Source organism: Xiphophorus couchianus, chromosome 12 (assembly GCF_001444195.1).
Source record: "Xiphophorus couchianus chromosome 12, X_couchianus-1.0, whole genome shotgun sequence".
In the NCBI taxonomy this organism is placed as follows: Eukaryota; Metazoa; Chordata; class Actinopteri; order Cyprinodontiformes; family Poeciliidae; genus Xiphophorus; species Xiphophorus couchianus.
This window is the reverse complement of record NC_040239.1, coordinates 5,137,513-5,155,536: the sequence shown is the minus strand read 5'-3', so window position 1 is coordinate 5,155,536 and position 18,024 is coordinate 5,137,513. Positions and strand designations below refer to the sequence as shown.

The 18,024-nt window shown below is 36.6% G+C and overlaps 1 protein-coding gene across 36 annotated transcripts in view; it reads right to left on the bottom strand.

Annotated features, from left to right (window-relative positions):
* camk2b1 (calcium/calmodulin-dependent protein kinase (CaM kinase) II beta 1) overlaps positions 1 to 18,024 on the bottom strand; it is an 84,593-nt gene that overhangs the window by 58,485 nt on the left and 8,084 nt on the right. For all 36 annotated transcript variants that reach the window (XM_028034609.1, XM_028034615.1, XM_028034619.1 and 33 more), the window contains exons 3-5: positions 8,842 to 8,901; positions 7,877 to 7,931; positions 7,416 to 7,481 (exon numbers count right to left, since the gene is read on the bottom strand). In XM_028034609.1, coding sequence (XP_027890410.1) covers positions 7,416 to 7,481; positions 7,877 to 7,931; positions 8,842 to 8,901 — 181 coding nt within the window. The remainder of the gene's footprint in view (positions 1 to 7,415; positions 7,482 to 7,876; positions 7,932 to 8,841; positions 8,902 to 18,024) is intronic.

Below are 18,024 nucleotides of genomic sequence, written 5' to 3'. Positions count from 1 at the left end.
GGGGACAGATGAGCCACAGGGATGCACAGAGAGGTATGGAAAAGGACGAGGATGCCAGATGAGCAGAGTGACAGACGGGGCCAAAAAGCCCCACATTACAGGGGAGAAAAAGGGCAGGGCAGGTTAGAGGAGTGACAGTGGATGTCAGAGGAAATCATGAGACAGGCAGAGGAAAAGAAAAGGATGTGAAGCAGACAGAGAGGAATGAAAATGGTAGGCAAGTAGGTGTAGGTGGAGGAGACAAAAATGTTTCGTTTTGCTTTTTTTTTTTTTTTTTAAACATGATGAGACAAGGACAGCCACAGCAGAGCAACCCGCCAGACAGAAATCACAACAACGCTGCCATGGGAAAAGTACAGAACAAAGATGACAGCTTGTGAGAGAAAAGATAATCACCTTTTTGCATAGAACAGAAAGAGATACTAAATAAAAGAAATGGAATGGACAGTGAATCATAGAGGACAGCGGTTATTTTTCTATCGCTGAACGGAAAAACAGCACTGTGTGCTTGTGCAATGCAAAGACAAACATGAAACTTCCTCAGAACGATGAGCGTGTTCATTTTGAAATATTTCGTGTATGCAGCAGAATCATTGTGATGATAATGTACAGAATATGTGACTAATGGCAGGCGCAGAGAGACGGGCCGCCTGCAGGATCCACACCCACACCGACTATGTGAGTGGGAGGACTGAGAGAGAGAATCAGAGAGATAAATGCATATGCATCATTTGCAGAACCACACACAAAAACACACAAATATTACATGTGGCAACAATACATGCCTAAAACTTCCCTCTCATTGAGAAAATTATTAATATCCAGGTATGAAATTGTAGAAACTTTTACTTTAAATTGTGAATAAGCTGTATCTAAGGAGGTAAGAGTAATAAAATAGATATCTGAGGTTAAATCTTCTGTTTCTAATAAAAATCGTTGTCTAGTTTATTTAAAAAAAACAAAAAACTTCCAAGGCCTTAAAACACATTTTATGTAGCAATCTAGAGCCTGAAGGGCAAGTTTAGGTAAAAATCTGATCCAAGGACACTGCTTTGATGAATATCGTTCTCATCGATTCAAAAAGTGTGGCGTGAATTCATCATTTATTCTTTTTTGACTAACCCCAAAATGTTTGATTTTTGGACGTTTTGTCACTGGCGCTTTTACAGTCAACACAAAATCGACTGGTGCTGAATATGTACTGGCTGAATTTTGAAATGCAATCATTTCAATGCATTTTATTTTAGGAAATCAGAAAACCTGGAAATGCTAAAACACAATGTTTTCTACATTTTCTTTTCAAAATTTTCCTTACTTATCCAGATCTGGAAAACATTCCAAGTTTTTAAGGACTTGGTAATTGTTATTTTTTTGAAATTATGTCCAAGTTCAATGTAGAAAAGGAAACGGTGGGAAAATAAGGTTGAAGGATTTTGAATCTGAAGTTCACAACAGAGCAAAGACATTTTTTGCATGCCAGGACATACTTGATGCATATGTCTGCTCTTTATTAAATGCCTCAAAATATCTGGCTTCCATCTTGACCCAGCCTCTTGGCACCTCATAATTGGACTAGGTCACATTTAGGAAGTTGTAACTCAATATTCACACATGTGCTTGTAGTGATACCGAAAAGCAAAATGTTGGGCAGCAAACCAAAAAGAAATAATAAGCAATAAGACTTTAAGACTTAATTTTAGCTGGTTATAAATTTAACCAAAAGCTGTCGATACAAACTCCAAAATGCTTAATTTATTGCCATTGATTTTTTAGTGTCTATCAATAGCTTCAAAATTCAGGAGATAAGAAGATTAATGATTAATTTTTGGTAACGTTTAACTTAAAATAGGCGAAAATCAAAAGACAACTTCAGCCTGTTCAGATTTCTGGTCTTTCTGTTTGTTGGATTTTTTTCTTTGATTAAAACAAAAGGCCATTGGAAACCTTACTGAATACAGCAATGCAAAGGTGTGAGGTGCAAGTTGACAGCATCCCACTGAGCATGGCATTTAGAAATTAAAGAACGCCTCCATGTCTTTCCTCTGTTACCTGTTGGTGCAACCCTCTATTGTCTTGCTGTCGAAAAACATTACGTTCTTTTAAAGAACCTGCCTGTCCGTCGAGACTGGTCGAAAGTGCAGCCAGACCCACACTGGCTAAAAAAAGTAACATCAGTTCTCTGCAGGAAGGCAAACTGATAAATGTTTAAAAAAATAAACATAGAGCCAAATGTGCAGGGTGTAAAAATACTTCACATTTGACGAAATGTAATGTTTATTGCTTTTTTTTTTACAGTTGATGACATAATATTTTTATGACATTATTAGATATTTTAGACATACAAATCAATTGTACTGTGATCTGATACAAAGTTGGGAGCTTTTATAAGGAGTGAAATATTTCCATCCAATTGTGATGCGAATTTTTAAAATGTTGCAAAAAAGAAAATGCAAATTAGGAGCGTTTCCATTTACTGAGTGGAAGCAAATCAACCAGGCCATGCTAAGCTTAGTTTTGTCAGATGTTGACAAAACGCATGAATGTGTGTCTCACTCAGAGATTGCGCTAGACTTTTTTGTTTTCTGTAATTTTGACCGAAAACAAAAATCATAATCTATTTTTCTCCTGTCATTTCTTAAAATGATCATAATGACATATTCAAGTCCATTTAATTTTCATTCGGCTTAATTAATGTTCAACAAGCTAAACAGAGAATCCACAATCACGCATCAAGCAGATGAATACATTATGCATTATGAACATGAGCAAGGATCAAATCCAACTTCTCAGAGTTTTGATATCGATCTGGAGGCTGAATCCACACTGCAGCTAAACTGAAACTGGAATTACAAGTGGCAGCTAAAGTTTTGAATCAGGGAACATCTCAAACTGAAGCGATCAGAAATCTGCAGGATTCTCTGAGTGAGCGAGGATTGTACTTATTCTGCGTCAGATTTGTTCATAACTCCTCAACGCGCTGTCGGCCACTACGGTGCAGCAAGATTCACCTAGGTTCTGCTTTCTGGACCTTTACATCCAAAAAGTGCCTCTTTTTTGAGCGGCTTGGGAGTGTTTTGTAATTGGGAATAATCATTTCAAAATTCCCTATTTTACCACATGTTCTGCTATAAACGCTTCAGTACAGAACTGGGGAGCAGTCCAAGGTGCGCTGTCTGTTGCTCAGTTTTTGTACGAGTAATGCCATTTCTGGGGTAAAACTATTTAAAAATAAACTAACACTGGTGTGTATTAGATTTACTAATCAGCCCTGGTTAGGAAAGATTGCTTGTTTCATACTTTGGTGTAATTTACTCACAAATTTACTCATTGTGGCCTTGATCTGATCAAGCGTTCCTAAAAAGGAACTCTGATAGATTCTGACTGGGGGCAACAAGGTGTGATTCTGCACAGTTTGCGGTCTGAGTGAGAGTGAGACTAATTATCATGGCTAATTAAAGTCCCACTTCTTGCTAGTCTCCAAGGGAGCCAATGTGGCAGTGTGTGTATGTGTGAGTGTGTGTTTGACACTGGCCTGAATGAGTGACATTCAGATGAAGGAGGAAAAGATATTCAGGAAGGGAAATGATCACCAACCCGTTCAGATGTTGGTTTGGGTTTGGATTGCTTAAAACTAGGGCTGGGTTATGAATCCATTTCATCAGTAATTCAAATTGTTGGTTTTGGAAGATTTAATTTATGAAAAATGTTGTCTTTTTTCCACAAATGCACTTCTTGGGTTTCCATAGTTCAGAGTGATGTCAGCATGCCCAAAGCCGCCATCTTGTTTGACGAGCATTTATCTATTTGGACTTTGAATTAAGGTCAACTCTTTGACCGAATATTAGGGCCAGGCTAAGATTATTTTTAAAAATGGAAATAAACTCATCATGTTGCAAGAATAAAGTCGTATGACAATAAATTCAAAGTGATACAACAATAGAATCTTACCAGAATATAGTCATAATAGTGGGGGAACGAAGTAGCAAATTTATGAGAACTCCAACACAAAGAATAAAAACAAATTAATTCTTCAAACTTTTTTCCTTGTTAAAACAACTTTCTTCTCAAATGATTGCATCTTTATTCTACTAATATTATTTCTACATTCTTTTAGTTAAACAAAAAGTCTTTTTGTACTTTGTTGTAAAACTCATTGACGGAATGGTTGAAATAACAGCAACTTTCTGATCATATTTTCTGCAGTTTATTTCTTTTTTTTAGAAAAGAAAGCAAAAAAATCAATAAAAATAGAAAAATCGGATGTGTTATGACATATTCCTACCTTTCCTAAAATCCACAATAATCTCTTCGACAGGTGGGCCAGATATGCTAACATTCAAACATAAGCTATGATGAACAGCTGCGAGTGGTTGGATCTACCTTGACTCATAAATACAGCATATTTTGCATAAATCTTGACAAGGCATTTATTTGCGTTTGAGTGCATCATTAAAGCTCTGTTATGTTTTCACCTGAGAGTATATTTGCCTTTTCTTATGTTCATCCCTGATGCAAATTCTGTGGGCAACACTAAGAGGAAATGTAAATCATGATTTATTTATAGGATCTGCACTCAAGTCTAGCCAGCCTTTGACAAGTGATGGCCTCCGCATTTTAGTCAATGTTGAAGGGCCACATCAGATTAAATGTTTCAAAGGTCATACATTTATTTAAGGTTTTCAGAAGCTGTAGAAGATTTTAAATAATCTTGACATTTGACATTTCAGGCTTAATTGTGTTGTATTATTTTCTACGATATAAAATGGGTTTCCTTTCAAAAAAAGGGAACAAATTACTGAACACTGCTGGATATGACCTTTCTGCTGTGAGTGATTTATGGGCTTCTCAGCCACCTGTTGGCGCTCCTGGAAACACACCAGCAGTTCCCGTCCAGTAAAACTATACTCAGCTGCTGAACAATAAAATAATTATTCACTCTTGAAGCTACAATAATGAGATTAAATCGATCCTGGCCGCTAATCAGCGACTCAGTCAGGAAACAAAACGGGTCATATCTGCCCTGATTTAATTGTTGATGCTTGTTGTGCTAACAGCTAAAAGTCGAGCAGTGCTTGATTGGGAATTGAGTCAAAGCAAGTATGTGGATATATTAGCGCATTATCTGTCGCAGTCTATAATGCACATTTCAAACTCAATTTTCCAATGCACACACGCAAACACAAATACTGAGTTTTCTTAAATGTCCATTTTGCTTGTAGTTTTTTTAAATAAATATTATTTTTGTGAGGATGAAAGGCCATAAAGCATAAAATCTATTTTTTACAGATATATTGGTATGTGTGGACTACTGGCCTTAAACTGCATGTGCAACAGACACTCACAAGTCTGCAAAGAGACACCTGTTATCAAAAGCACCAGTAATTTAGGACTGTTAACAGATAAGTCTTTTTACACCATGTCAAAACCAGAAATCCTGCTCTTTAGATCAGGAATATCACCAGATCTTACAGAGAATAATTACAAGCTACAAATGAAGCAGCTTAAAAGTGGAGACTGGAGCTGAAATCGACCATTTACCGTCACATACTGTAGTGATTTTAGCTTAAAAAGACAGGCAACTCTGCTTGGCTTTTAATGTTAGTGAATGGACTGACACCCACACTCACAACTGTCAGTTTCAAGTATCTCTTTCACTCTTCTCTCAGCCTATTGTCTGTCCACCCCCCCACTACTCCGTTTCCTCTTCCGTCTATTGTTAAAGTGAACTGTGTGTGGCGATGAGTCAGCAGGGGGCAGTGGGCGTTAGATATAAAACAGCGCAGTCGGTGGTAAAAGGGAGAAAAAGAATAAAACCAAATGAAAAAGAAACTGAAACTGTCACTGTAGTTCAAACTTCAGATTTGCTGACATTGTTTTTATTTTTTCCACTGTCTGAGGAGAAGCAAATGATGAACAGCACAAGGTGCATCCTGAGCAAACTGCACCTGCAAACCTCACCAAGTCTTTAAAATAAAGCCTTGAGATTTGACCAATAGGAATTTGCTGATTATAGTTTAAAAAGCTTCCGCAGACAGCTAATTAAGACATACATTTATGGTGGTTCCAATTATTTTTAGTAAATAAACGGTGAAGATGATGATGTTCACAGCTTTCAAAGCATCTAATTACTGGTTTAGCAAGAACCTTGGAATGACCTCTGGATGGAAATCACAAATATAATTTTAATAGCCTATAAATCAGAAGTGCTGCAATTTGCTATATAACAGAGTCCATATTTATCTCCAACAGACTAACTTAGTGTTGAATCTGTAAAACCAGATGTTTTTTTTATGCTGAAAAGTGATTGGTCAAACCTAAGTTGGGTCTTAAAGGGGTATGATGTGTCGGTGTGAGAGGTGAGGGCAAGTAGTGCAATGGAGAAAGCAAAGGAAAAGGGAAGAATGGTGAAAAGAAAAGAGCAAAGAGAAAAGATAGCTGACAGCAAAATTACAGCGACTGGCAAAAGTATTCATCCCCAGTGAACATTCTCCCTCTTTTTATTGCATTAAAACTACAAACTTTAATGTATTTTATTAAGATTGTATGTAGTAGACCAACACAATGTAGTGCATGATTAGAAAATGGAGGAAATTATGCATGGTTTTCAAAATATTTAATTCTAATTAAATGTTTAATTCTAATTAATTACAATTTATTGTGACAAAGATATTTCAAGGTAAGAAATTTATCACAATAGATGATAAATGATGCGATAAATTCCCACCCCTATAATGGGACGACCTGGTCAGATGAGGAAAAACTAAAAGATTTTTGAACAAGTGCTACATTTGGCAGAAAGCTAGCACTGCACATCATGCAGTCTCCAGCAGGGACAGATGTGATGATTTGAATTGATGGGAAGAAAACTCTATCTAGATCAGCAAAGCTTGTACAGACGTAACTTGTTGCAGCAAATTGTGCTTCTACAAAGTATCGACATAGGAGAGCTGAGTACGAGTAGACGCCACACTGATTCCATTTGTTAAACCTTTTAAAAACCGAGTATTCGTTTCCCTACACTTTAAATTATGCACTATTTTGTTCCAATAAAATACACTGAAGTTTTTGGTTGAAATTTGCCAAAATGTGGTCATGGGGTGCAGATACTTTTGCAAGTAACTGCAGGAGTTAGAATAAGAAAGAGAAAAAGGAAAACAGCCTTTTGAAGAGGCAAAAAATAAGCAAGAAAAGATAACAAGAATTGTAAGAAAAGAAAGATGGAAAAATAACACGTCTACATGATTTGTGAAGCTGAAAACAAGGGGTGAGACAAGACAACAAGGAGCAGAAACTAAAGGAAAAGGAGAGGAAATTGAGAGGAATAAAGAAGTACATAGAAAACTACAGACAAGACGACAACAGACTGGGGACGTTTTGAAGAAGAGGACGCAGAGAGACGAAGGCCGCGCTCCTACCTGGCGTCCGCCTCGCTGTAGTACTCTCTGGCTACGATGTCCTCAAACAGTTCACCTCCGGTCACCCTGCATCAACAAAAACACATTTATTCAACGTTAAGACGTTCCAATGTTGTTGTTTGTTTTGTTGTTTTTTTTTACAACATTCCAGGAAAGAACAACAGAAAAAAGAAACACAAAGAAATCCAAAAACAAGGATTTCATCACCACTTTTTGGTTTATTTGTGGCTCACCCCGTTTCCCCCTAAAATCTCCCCTCCGCCCCTCTTCCCACACCGTTGCCATGGAAACTAGAGGGAATTGCTGAGAGATGGATGCGGAGGGTGTGGGTGGCGGTGGTGACAAGGATGGGGTAAATATAGGAGAGAGTTATGCAATGCTATATATGCACAGAGGGTGCAGGAATCGAGGAAGAGGAGGAAAAAGATGATGAAGCATGTGTGTAAAGAAGGATGACTTACAAGTCAAACAGGAGGTAGTGGAAACCCTCCTCTGATATACTGTCGTGAAGACGAACTGTAAAAGAATTGAGGAATAAACGTTTAGTACAGTCATTGTAAATTTATTTTGCTGTAACGATTAATTCGATGCTTTTTCTAACTGCCTCTGAAAAAGCATCACTGCTGCATTTTAAGTGAGAGATTAAAGGAGCGTAAAAAACAGCAGGGAGAGGATGTGAGGGAATAAAACCGCAGGGAGTCATAATAATAGAGCCTTATGTCATGTATTTGCATTATAGCAAGAGGTTCTGCCATTAAAATTATACATTTAAGCAACAGGAGGATGTATTGCACTGTTATATATCATTTAAAAAATAAAAATCAGAATCAACATTGTTCCATTTTGAGTAAACTGTGTGAATACTTTGAGGGGAATAAAAATGATCAGTATAAATTAGGGATGAAACAATGAATCAGATTTCAAATTACTAATTTAGTAATTGATTAACTGTTAACTGGAGTATGGAAATTCAAAAAAGGCCATTTGCTGAAAAACAACACAGTCAGAGCAGTAATTAAGCCCAAACTGTACAGAAAATGTTCATCTGTCAATATGTTTCACCAAAAACTTCCCAAGTGGAATCTTTTTTCATTCACCCAGTTCAAATTCACTAAAGGAATGTCTAAGCATTTTTTTTAATTTAAAAAAGAAAGTTATTTATTTACTTCAAATATCTAATATATCAATAATATTATATAGAAAGATAATATTTAATTAGCTTAATGAAAAATCTGCAGAATGTACCCATTTTTATCCAATTAATCATAACAGTAACTGACAGATTAATCAATTGCTAAAATATTTGTTAGTTGCAACCCAACTATGAATTAGATATAAATTGAGAAAAATCAATAAAGTTGCTCAAACATATTTCATATTTCACTGTGTTGGTATTAGAAGGAGTAAAACAGAAAGAGTTCCTCACCAATGTTGGGGTGTTTCAAAAGGCGACAGATCCGAGCCTCTCGCTCCAACTTCTGGTGATCTGCAAAACAACACAGAAACAATCATTAAGAAATGAAACACAATGAGCAAAATCCAATGCAGAGAGATGTCTGCATCAGGGTTAGACGTGTGTGAAATTTTACTTTATCTGATACAAAAGGAAAATGCTGAAGTAGCAACTAGTTAGGTGAAGCATAGTGAGAAAATGCAGCATGATATAGTAAAAAAAAAATTTTAAATGGCAAATTTTGCTTAATTTGTTCAAACAATCACAGTAAGCTTCATAGATCCATTTTTATGTGGATTATTTTGATTTTTTTCTTATCTTAAACTAGTAAACTATACAAAATCTGATGTTTGCCACAAAAATGCCAGAAGTCCTCTAAGATTCAAGTAGATCAACATCTGGATATTTTCTCTTCTGGTATTTGTGTCACAAATATCTGATTTTATAATGTCAAATAACATTTTAGTTTGAATATCTGTAAATTTATGCCTTTAATCATGGAAAGTTATATTTTTTTCTTGCAAATCTATGACTTTTTGATATTAGAGAATATTCACGCTTTGTCTCATAAATAAGTGAAATTAATCCAGAAACTTGTGAGTTTTATTAACAGACGTTTACTCCTCCTCATTGTTTTAGTTTTTTATTTAGCTGCAGTGGTTCAAATATTCTGTCGTGCAATGCAATACAAATTATTAAAAAATAAGAATAAAGTCATTGAAACAGTCCTTTTTGAAGATGCAAATATTCAGCTTTTTGAGTTTCCACCAATAAAATGAAGTTTTACTGAAACATAAATTGTGTTTTAAAGACTCTGCAATCATCATTTAAAAGGTTTTATTTATTGATGCAAAATGGAAGTAGGCGTGGCCGAGATAGTGGTACTTGCTGGTAAAAAAGTGATATCATCCTGAGCTTAAGGCTCAAATAAGGAGCTCTGCATACAAAGATGAAGATCAGATCAATATAATACTCCTCTGACACTGTAATCAGTCACAGTGAAGCACAAAGCAGCGCCCCAACCTCGATCGGGCTTTTTTCTGATTCCCAAAAATCCTTTGGAGTTTAGAGCAAAACAGACCTAACACAGATGCTATTTCTGGTTTAAGTATTTTATCATTTCAGAACGCGGCGATTGGACCAAACATGCCCACAGACAGAAAAACCCAAGAAGAAGTGGATCCCTGTAAACACCAACACTCAAACAATTGATGAAAATAAATACATGCTGTTGCTGGAAACAGTATAGTAGAATCTGTGACAGGAATAGCTTGGAAAAAGGCAAGCAGACACATTTCCATGGGTACAGAGGAGTGACAGTGACGTGTAAGCCCAGTGATTACAGTCTTAGAAGACAAGCTGAGCCAGTTGGAGAAAGGAGTGGGGGAGTGTTGAAGAGGGAGAGACGAGGTGGGAGGAGGAAGAACAATTAAGCCTGCGTGCCATCTTTCTGTTGAAAGATTAAAACAATGCTAATCACTGCGCCTGCTGCTGCTGCTTGTTTTCTTTCTCTGACTCTTCTGTTTGAGGAGCCAGTGAAACAAAAAGGCATGATTTTCTATTCATCTCTTTGTAAATCAAGCTGCTTTTTTCTAATCTCCAGATGAGGTTATTGTTTGCTTTGTCTAAATGTCCACTCCACCTAAACTCGTGTTTCTGCTGAACCGTCCTTGATATGTTAAGATGCCAAATGGTGGAAAAAAGGTCAAATGGGCCAGGATCGGGTTTCAGTTTGTTGGTGGCATCTGCTGATAATACGAGAAGAGAAATGGCCCAGAGTTGTTGTCTCCGTTCATCGCGGTTTGGTCCATTTGTCGACATACCTGAGCTTTTGTTATCTATTCTCTATAGCAGGGGTGTTCAAAGAACACCCAAAGGGAGGCCCACAACCTCAATTGAAGAATAAATTCAGGCAAAAAATTACATCAAAATCTACTTACAAAAAATCTTTTCCAACTTTCTGCTTTTCTTCTGTTTTCATGATAAATAGGAGCATATCTATTAATTGACTAGAGTGTTTTCATACCCAATAGTCCCATAGACTCAGTTCGATTGGTTACCAAAATTGCAACATGTTACATTTTCAGCTGCTGCAGTTTGCTTTCACTCTGCACTCTTTCAAACAAAACAAACCGTTTGAAAAACATATCCCACTCCTCACCTGTGGTGGCGCTGCACCAAGAACCACACAAGTAAACAACAACAAAAAAAACTTTTGCAGATATGTTAAAAAAATTAAGTGACATCAGACTGTAGAGGTTGCTGTTTTATTTTTAGTAAAAGATCACAAGCCATTTCTCCCTCTACCGTTAGACTTTTGAGTTTGTTTTGGTTGCGTTTACCCAGAATGCCCGGTGCTTTAGTCCACTTCCTGCTTTTGAAGTCCAGAATTCATAATATGCATTCAAGTCACACCAGAAATCACTTTAACCAAACCAAAACCAAGGTTTGTATGCGGACCACAGTTTGCTCTTTTGGTCAAATGAACCAGATTTTCTAGACAAACGAACTAGTCAAAACTCCACCTTGGTTCGTCCAAGTGTGCTTATAACTGAGCATATTTGGGTAGGAAGTGTTTTCAAATGAAGTCTGATCCAGATCCTGTATTTATTGCTGAGAACAGACTAAATATTTTGTCCTCAGTCGAGCCCTGAGTAATAGACAATTGGATGCCTTTCATTTGACAAGGAAACACCATTTGAAGTTTTGGATTTTTAATCCCGTTCCTACAAAGAAATCTGATTATTTATTTAATTAAAATAGTTCATGTTTGGTTTATTGTTGAGTAGGTAAAAAACTGAAAAATTTTTTCATAATTTTTATTTTTTTAAATTTTCGCTAACACTTTTGACGACTATTTTGGACACCCCTGCTCTACAGGAAGGTATAAACACTGGAGAAGAAATTAACCTAGCACATGTAATTTAGAAACCAAAACTGCTTTCATTAGCAGTGATATGAACTGTCACACGTCCTACACAAACCTCTGGTTTAGTTCTATAAATATTTTTGTGTTATTGTAAGACAAATGGAAAAAGTTGATGGTATGGGCATCTTCTTCTGTTCTTTCCCTCCTTCATTACTTTATTATTGCCGAACAAAGAGGTAGAACCTGAAAATGAACACCCACTCATTTCAGACCAGGATGAAAATGGGTTTCACGTCGTTAATGAAGCTGACTGGATCAGAAAAAACAACATTCATGACTGAAGGATGAACTTCCTGCCCCACATTTCTCAGTTTATCGATAGATCAGCTTCATGAAAAAATAATCTGGGGAGATTACGGTTGATGGAAACAATGAAAAGGTTCAGAGTTGAGCTCTAAAACTCAGTAAACAGATCATAGTTTGGCTTTCTACCCATATGGCCAACCAGAGATTTAAAAAGGAGTAGCAAAAGAAAATGAGGTGGATTAGCAGTGTTTGTCAATTGCCAAGTGAGTTCCTTGGAGATAAATAAGTACTTTTGAAGTGAAGTATGTTGAATTTTATGATGTAATTTATAGAAGTAAAATATTTCATGCAGTATTTACATTTCCTGGGCATGAGTGGAAGTGAAAATTGAGTAAAAAAAAACTATTTTCTTTTGGAATCAAAACACCATAAAGTATTACATTTTTAAAGGATTTTAGACCATTAAATTAGTACAACTTTTAATTGTAAATAAAACAGAGCTCCGTAACTACCTGGCTGCACACCACTCTGTGGGTTGTTCGGTACCGCAGTGAAACAAAATAATTATGTTGAGAAATGCCAAGAGAGAAATTTTATTTAGAAAAAAAAAGTTATTATGGAATGCAAATGGAATTGTGAGTTAAGGTTACAGAAATAATCAGAATTAAGCAAAAATCCATTAATTAAATATATTTTATTTGTTTTTAAGAAAGGAAAGGGAGACAAGAAAGAAACACAAAAAAGACATTAAAATCATAAATTGGATTTGGCATGAAAAAAATGATGAATGTAGTAGACAGTTCTTTTATTAAAAACAAAAATTCTAGTGCAGCTAAAAATAAGGCAAACAAATATATTATATTTCTGTTTCACTGTATAAAAAGTTTGAATCAAAGTCCGAGCTTTCATTTTGGTGTTGCTCTGACTGTAAGGAGTTTACAGTCAACTGTGGAAAAGTAGCGCAGCCCTGGTAGTACACTCTGCTTCAAATATTAATTTAACCCCTCTCTTTAAAGCTGTCGGTCAGCCAAACGCTGTCGTTCTCTGAAGCAGTGGGGTAAATAAGAAATGAGCAGAGAGGTAACAGAGAAAGGAAGGATGGTGAGGACCGGTCCTGAAGGGGGATGAGAGAGGAAGTGGCGAAAAGGAACAAGCAGGAAGAGATATGTGGAACACGAGCGCAGAGTGAGATAACCCAAGGATAGCATGCAGTGGAGTCTGCAGGAGACGTTGTGCTGGAGAAGAAGAGAGGAAGCGATGAAGAGAGGAATACATTTGGGTTAATTATCGTCAGTGAGGGCTTGCATCTCAGGAGAAGAGACATCCACAAAGAGAAGCATATATAACCACTGTTCAAGGATATTTGACTTACAAGATCAGCATGGCTCACTGCAGCTGGGAAATATGGAGTTTAAATGTCACTTTTTTCTCAATTTCTAAAAATACTACAGGAATGTAGACGCTGGAAAACAGGTTCTTGGAAAAAGTATTCACACCCCTTAAAATTTTTCACATTGACGGTCACGATAAGATTTGTTGGGCAATAAATTGTTCCAGTAATTATAGTGATAAACGATAATATTGTCGTTTTGAGACCATTTTTAATTAATATTTTGATAAAGACATAATAATACTAGTTGACCAATAAACTTAAATTTTGTAAAGAACACTCCACATTGAACTGTAAGACAATTTAAATGTGCAAAATAAAACACAAGAACTAAAATAATAAATAAAATGAATTAGGAAATCTCTGAAAACAAAATGCCCTCCAAAAACAGTAATCATCAGAAAGGAAACAATCAAGTTCATGTTAATTTATTCTGCAATTGATTCATTGATCTATTGCTTATTGAAACAGGCTTACAAGTCACAGTCAAAGTACTGCAGATTTGTGAATAACAAGTAAACTAATGTATAATTTTCAAAACAGTTTTGAAATAAATATCTGAAAAAAGTATGTAGCCTGTTTTACCCCAATACTCACTATTCAAACAACTGCCTTCAGAAAAGGAGGTTTAGAAATTATTAGAGAACAGCATCGTGAAGACCAAGCATAAAGCAAGGCTAGACGATAATTTCAACTTGCAACAAAATATTTTATGCAACTTGTAAAAGTTAGCATCAAATAAAGCTAAGAGGGGAACTTTTAAAGCAGTGACATTTGCGGTGAACCATCATCTTTTAGGAATCATTTCCATCAGAAAAGAAAAACCAGTAAGGAGGGTTAAAATGTTTGGTGTAATCAAACTAATCTGCTGAACTTGTGGCTATATTATAAATAAAACAGGCTCTACTGGCATTTGTAATTATAAGTAGAATGATTTGACTTCATAATAGGCTTAAATGTAATAGGCCTTCACTTAAATACCTCCGCACGACTTATCTGACATTGACACAAAAGAACCAGGACAGAAATCAGGTCAGCTCTCTGCTGCTGCAGCAAGTAAGTCTCAGACAAAATAAACACCTCACATGTGCACATATATATTTATTTATATATACATACATACGCGCACACACCCCTCCACACTACCATGATATGCTACGAGGCCATACAGGAACCTCTGGCATCCCTCGTCCACAGATCGCTGCCAATAAACAAGTGCTATGATTGGCTGGAAACCTTACCCAACAGACCTGCCCTATATTTCCTGTTGACATGAGCTGGATTGACATGAACCGCTTGCTGTCTGCAATACGGGACAGAATCAGGGCTGAAGTCAAGCGGGGTGTTTGGGTAACGCGCAAATAACATTTAGTCATCCATTCCCAGATGCTTGATATCAGGATTTTTAAGAGGGTGAATCACTGTGACTGCAGCAAATAAACAGAGTTCACTGTCAGAATGACCATGCATGTGTGTGCCAGAGTGAAAGAAAGGCAGAGTCAGATGAGAGTCCCATGCTAAAAGGCATGTAGGCGTACAGGCGCATGGCCCTCAGCTGCCAAGTGCCTGGGGTGCCTTTTCTGTCATGAGCCCCCGGCCTCCCTGCAGCTCCCATCTCCATCTGCCCGTCCCAAGCAAACGTTCCTCCTAAGCAGACTCGGCTGGCGCTTTAAACCCACTGACCTTACCTGCTTTCTGAGAAATATATCAGCAGCGAAAATCTCACTTGTGAAGCAGAGCAGTAAGTCATCAAGATCGCCATAAAACCTGGCTGCTGCAGCCCATGTCAGATGGGTCATGATGAGCTATTATTAGCGCTGGAGTATAAGTCGTATGCAGCAGCTCAAACATGGCTCTGCTGTTTCAGAGAACATGGCTCATACATTAGTAAAGAGCGCAGTGCAGGCCGCGCACACCGCTCAGTCGGCTCGGATCATCAAATCTTAAAGCAGGAAGATTATGCCGTACCTCAGAAATCTGCAAGCAGCTGCAGCCTTTCATAAAACAGCTGAGGAGGAAACATATACCTCCAGTTAGTGGAGATGCACCGGTCAGAGATTTACGGCCGATTTTTGTTTTCTTTGGAAGGTTCTGACCGATCCAATTTCTCTAAAAACTATAATTAACAGCACTCTGAGTTTCTATGTTTAAGTCTTTCTGACATCTACAGCTCTGGAAAAAATTAAGAGTCCACTGCACTGAACCCCGTTGAAACTCTAATGGTTATTCCACCAAATATTGATTTCTATTTGAGTTCTGAAAGCACTGCATCTTTTTTGTAATTTTCACCATTTCCCATTTTCAATAGTTTGTAGAATAAAAGAATAATGTTCATTTTACTCAAACATATACCTATAAAAAGTAAAGTTAGAGAAACTGATAATTTTAAGTGGTTTCTTATTTTTTTCCAGAGCTGTATATACAATCCTCAGTCATTTATTGCTGGAGAAAAGCTGATGTCACACTGTGTGTGTTAGTGGAGATGCACTGATTTGATATGGCTTGTATCTAGGGCTGAAACAATTAATCGGATTAATTGTGATGAATGAATTATTCAAGTAATTGTTAACAAACTTAGTAATTGTTAACTGAAATATATACACTCAAAAGATGAAAGAAGAACATACTCAGAGCAGCATGTAAGCCAAAACTGAAGAAAAAAAAAACATATATATATATATATATATATATATATATATATACATATATAACTTTTGCATTTAAGATAAAAAAGAAAACCTCTTTGTTTTACCCAAAACTGAGATAGCAGTTTCAGCTTAATCTGAAATATAACTGAAATATATACACTCAAAAGATGAAAGAAGAACATACTCAGAGCAGCATGTAAGCCAAAACTGAAGAAAAAAAAAACATATATATATATATATATATATATATATATATATACACATATATAACTTTTGCATTTAAGATAAAAAAGAAAACCTCTTTGTTTTACCCAAAACTGAGATAGCAGTTTCAGCTTAATCTGCTTCATCAACACAAAACATTCAACCAGATTTTTGCTTTGAATTTAATATATTTTAATAGTAAAGGGGACGATGACAATCTTGTAACTTTTTATAAAATGCAGAGCTGGTACAACCATTTAATAAACTTGGAAAAATAAAGCAGGAATATTTCATATCTTGTTGCTGAAAAGATATTTTTTAAAAATCTAGAAAGAGATTGTCAACCTTTAAAATGTAGGATATGGTTTGCTGTTTTTGTTTAATCTAGCAAATCTGCAAGACCCTTTTTATGTTGTAAACCTACAGTGATTTACAGATGCCTTATCTACAGAAATCTGATTCCTTTGTTTATTTCGTTAAATAACATTTACTTCATTAATAAAATTGTTGAGCAGGTAAAAACAGAAAAACTAAAAAAAGTTTTGCAATCTGTGGCAACCGGAGTACTTTCAACTTGGCGTTTTGGCCTCCATGTCAAAAAGTTTGGACATCACTATTCTAAGAGCTTATAACAAAAAAGACATCTTTGATTTCCATTAATATTCATAAATTATCTTAAGTTTCTTCTGTTTTCTGGGGCTTTAAATACCACACAGACTCTGCTTCAGAATCTGCATTAATTTGCTTTAAGCATTAACATTACAAAGCTTATTAGCGTTAGCATGCTAAAGGTGAGAAATGTATTGCTTTATGGTGTAAGTAGTCTGATCTTTTGAATTTTTAACAATTATCCCTGACAGCCTCACCTCTGTGGTGAATTGTCATTGCTATCAGAGAGTACTTTCATAAATCTGTCTGCGTGGATTTAATGACATCTGAGCAATTGTTTCCAGAGGAAATTAATACCCACAGTAAAAGGTTAACTGACAGACACAAACAGATATGAGCAGACATTCTACCCCTGTTAAAATGCCTCTTAGACCACACTCTACATTTACACACATGCACAAGACATTTGTGTGGGGGTGTGCATGGGGTGTGTGTGTGTGTGTGTGTGTAGCAGTGTATTGTCAGTGGGGTGCCACCTGACAAAGCCGTGGCTCTGGGTCTCCGGTTGCGGGCTGCAGAGGCAGCAGGAGATTTACACCGGGCGAGTGTTGGTGTGAGGAACAACAGTGACTGCAGTGGAGCAGGACGGGTTTACGTCACAGTGCTGCCTAAACCGGGCTTTACTGCCTGAGCACAGCGTCCTTTACAAGTAGGACTTTATGCCCGTTTAATGTGAGCAATATCCTACTAATATACAGTAAAAAAAATTATGTGGAGAATTATGTTTTTCATGGATTTAGATATTAATTACAGATTAATGCTCTCTTTCTAAGAGATAGGGTGCTCACACCAGTCCTATCTAGTTTATTTATTTATTCAAACTCCAGTTCATTTGTCTAGAAAGTTTGGTTCTTTTGGGGAGATGTGAATGCAAAATTTTAAAAAGTAAACTCTGGTCCGCCTAAAAAACTCGGTCTTAGTTTGGTTGAAGTGAACTCTGGTGCGGTACAAATGCTTATATGTGAACACTAAACAGACCGGAGACAACTCTAAAAGACAGGAAGTGGACAGCAGCGCAGGGCATTTTGGGTAAACACAACCAAAAAAACCACAAGTCTAACGCTAGAGGG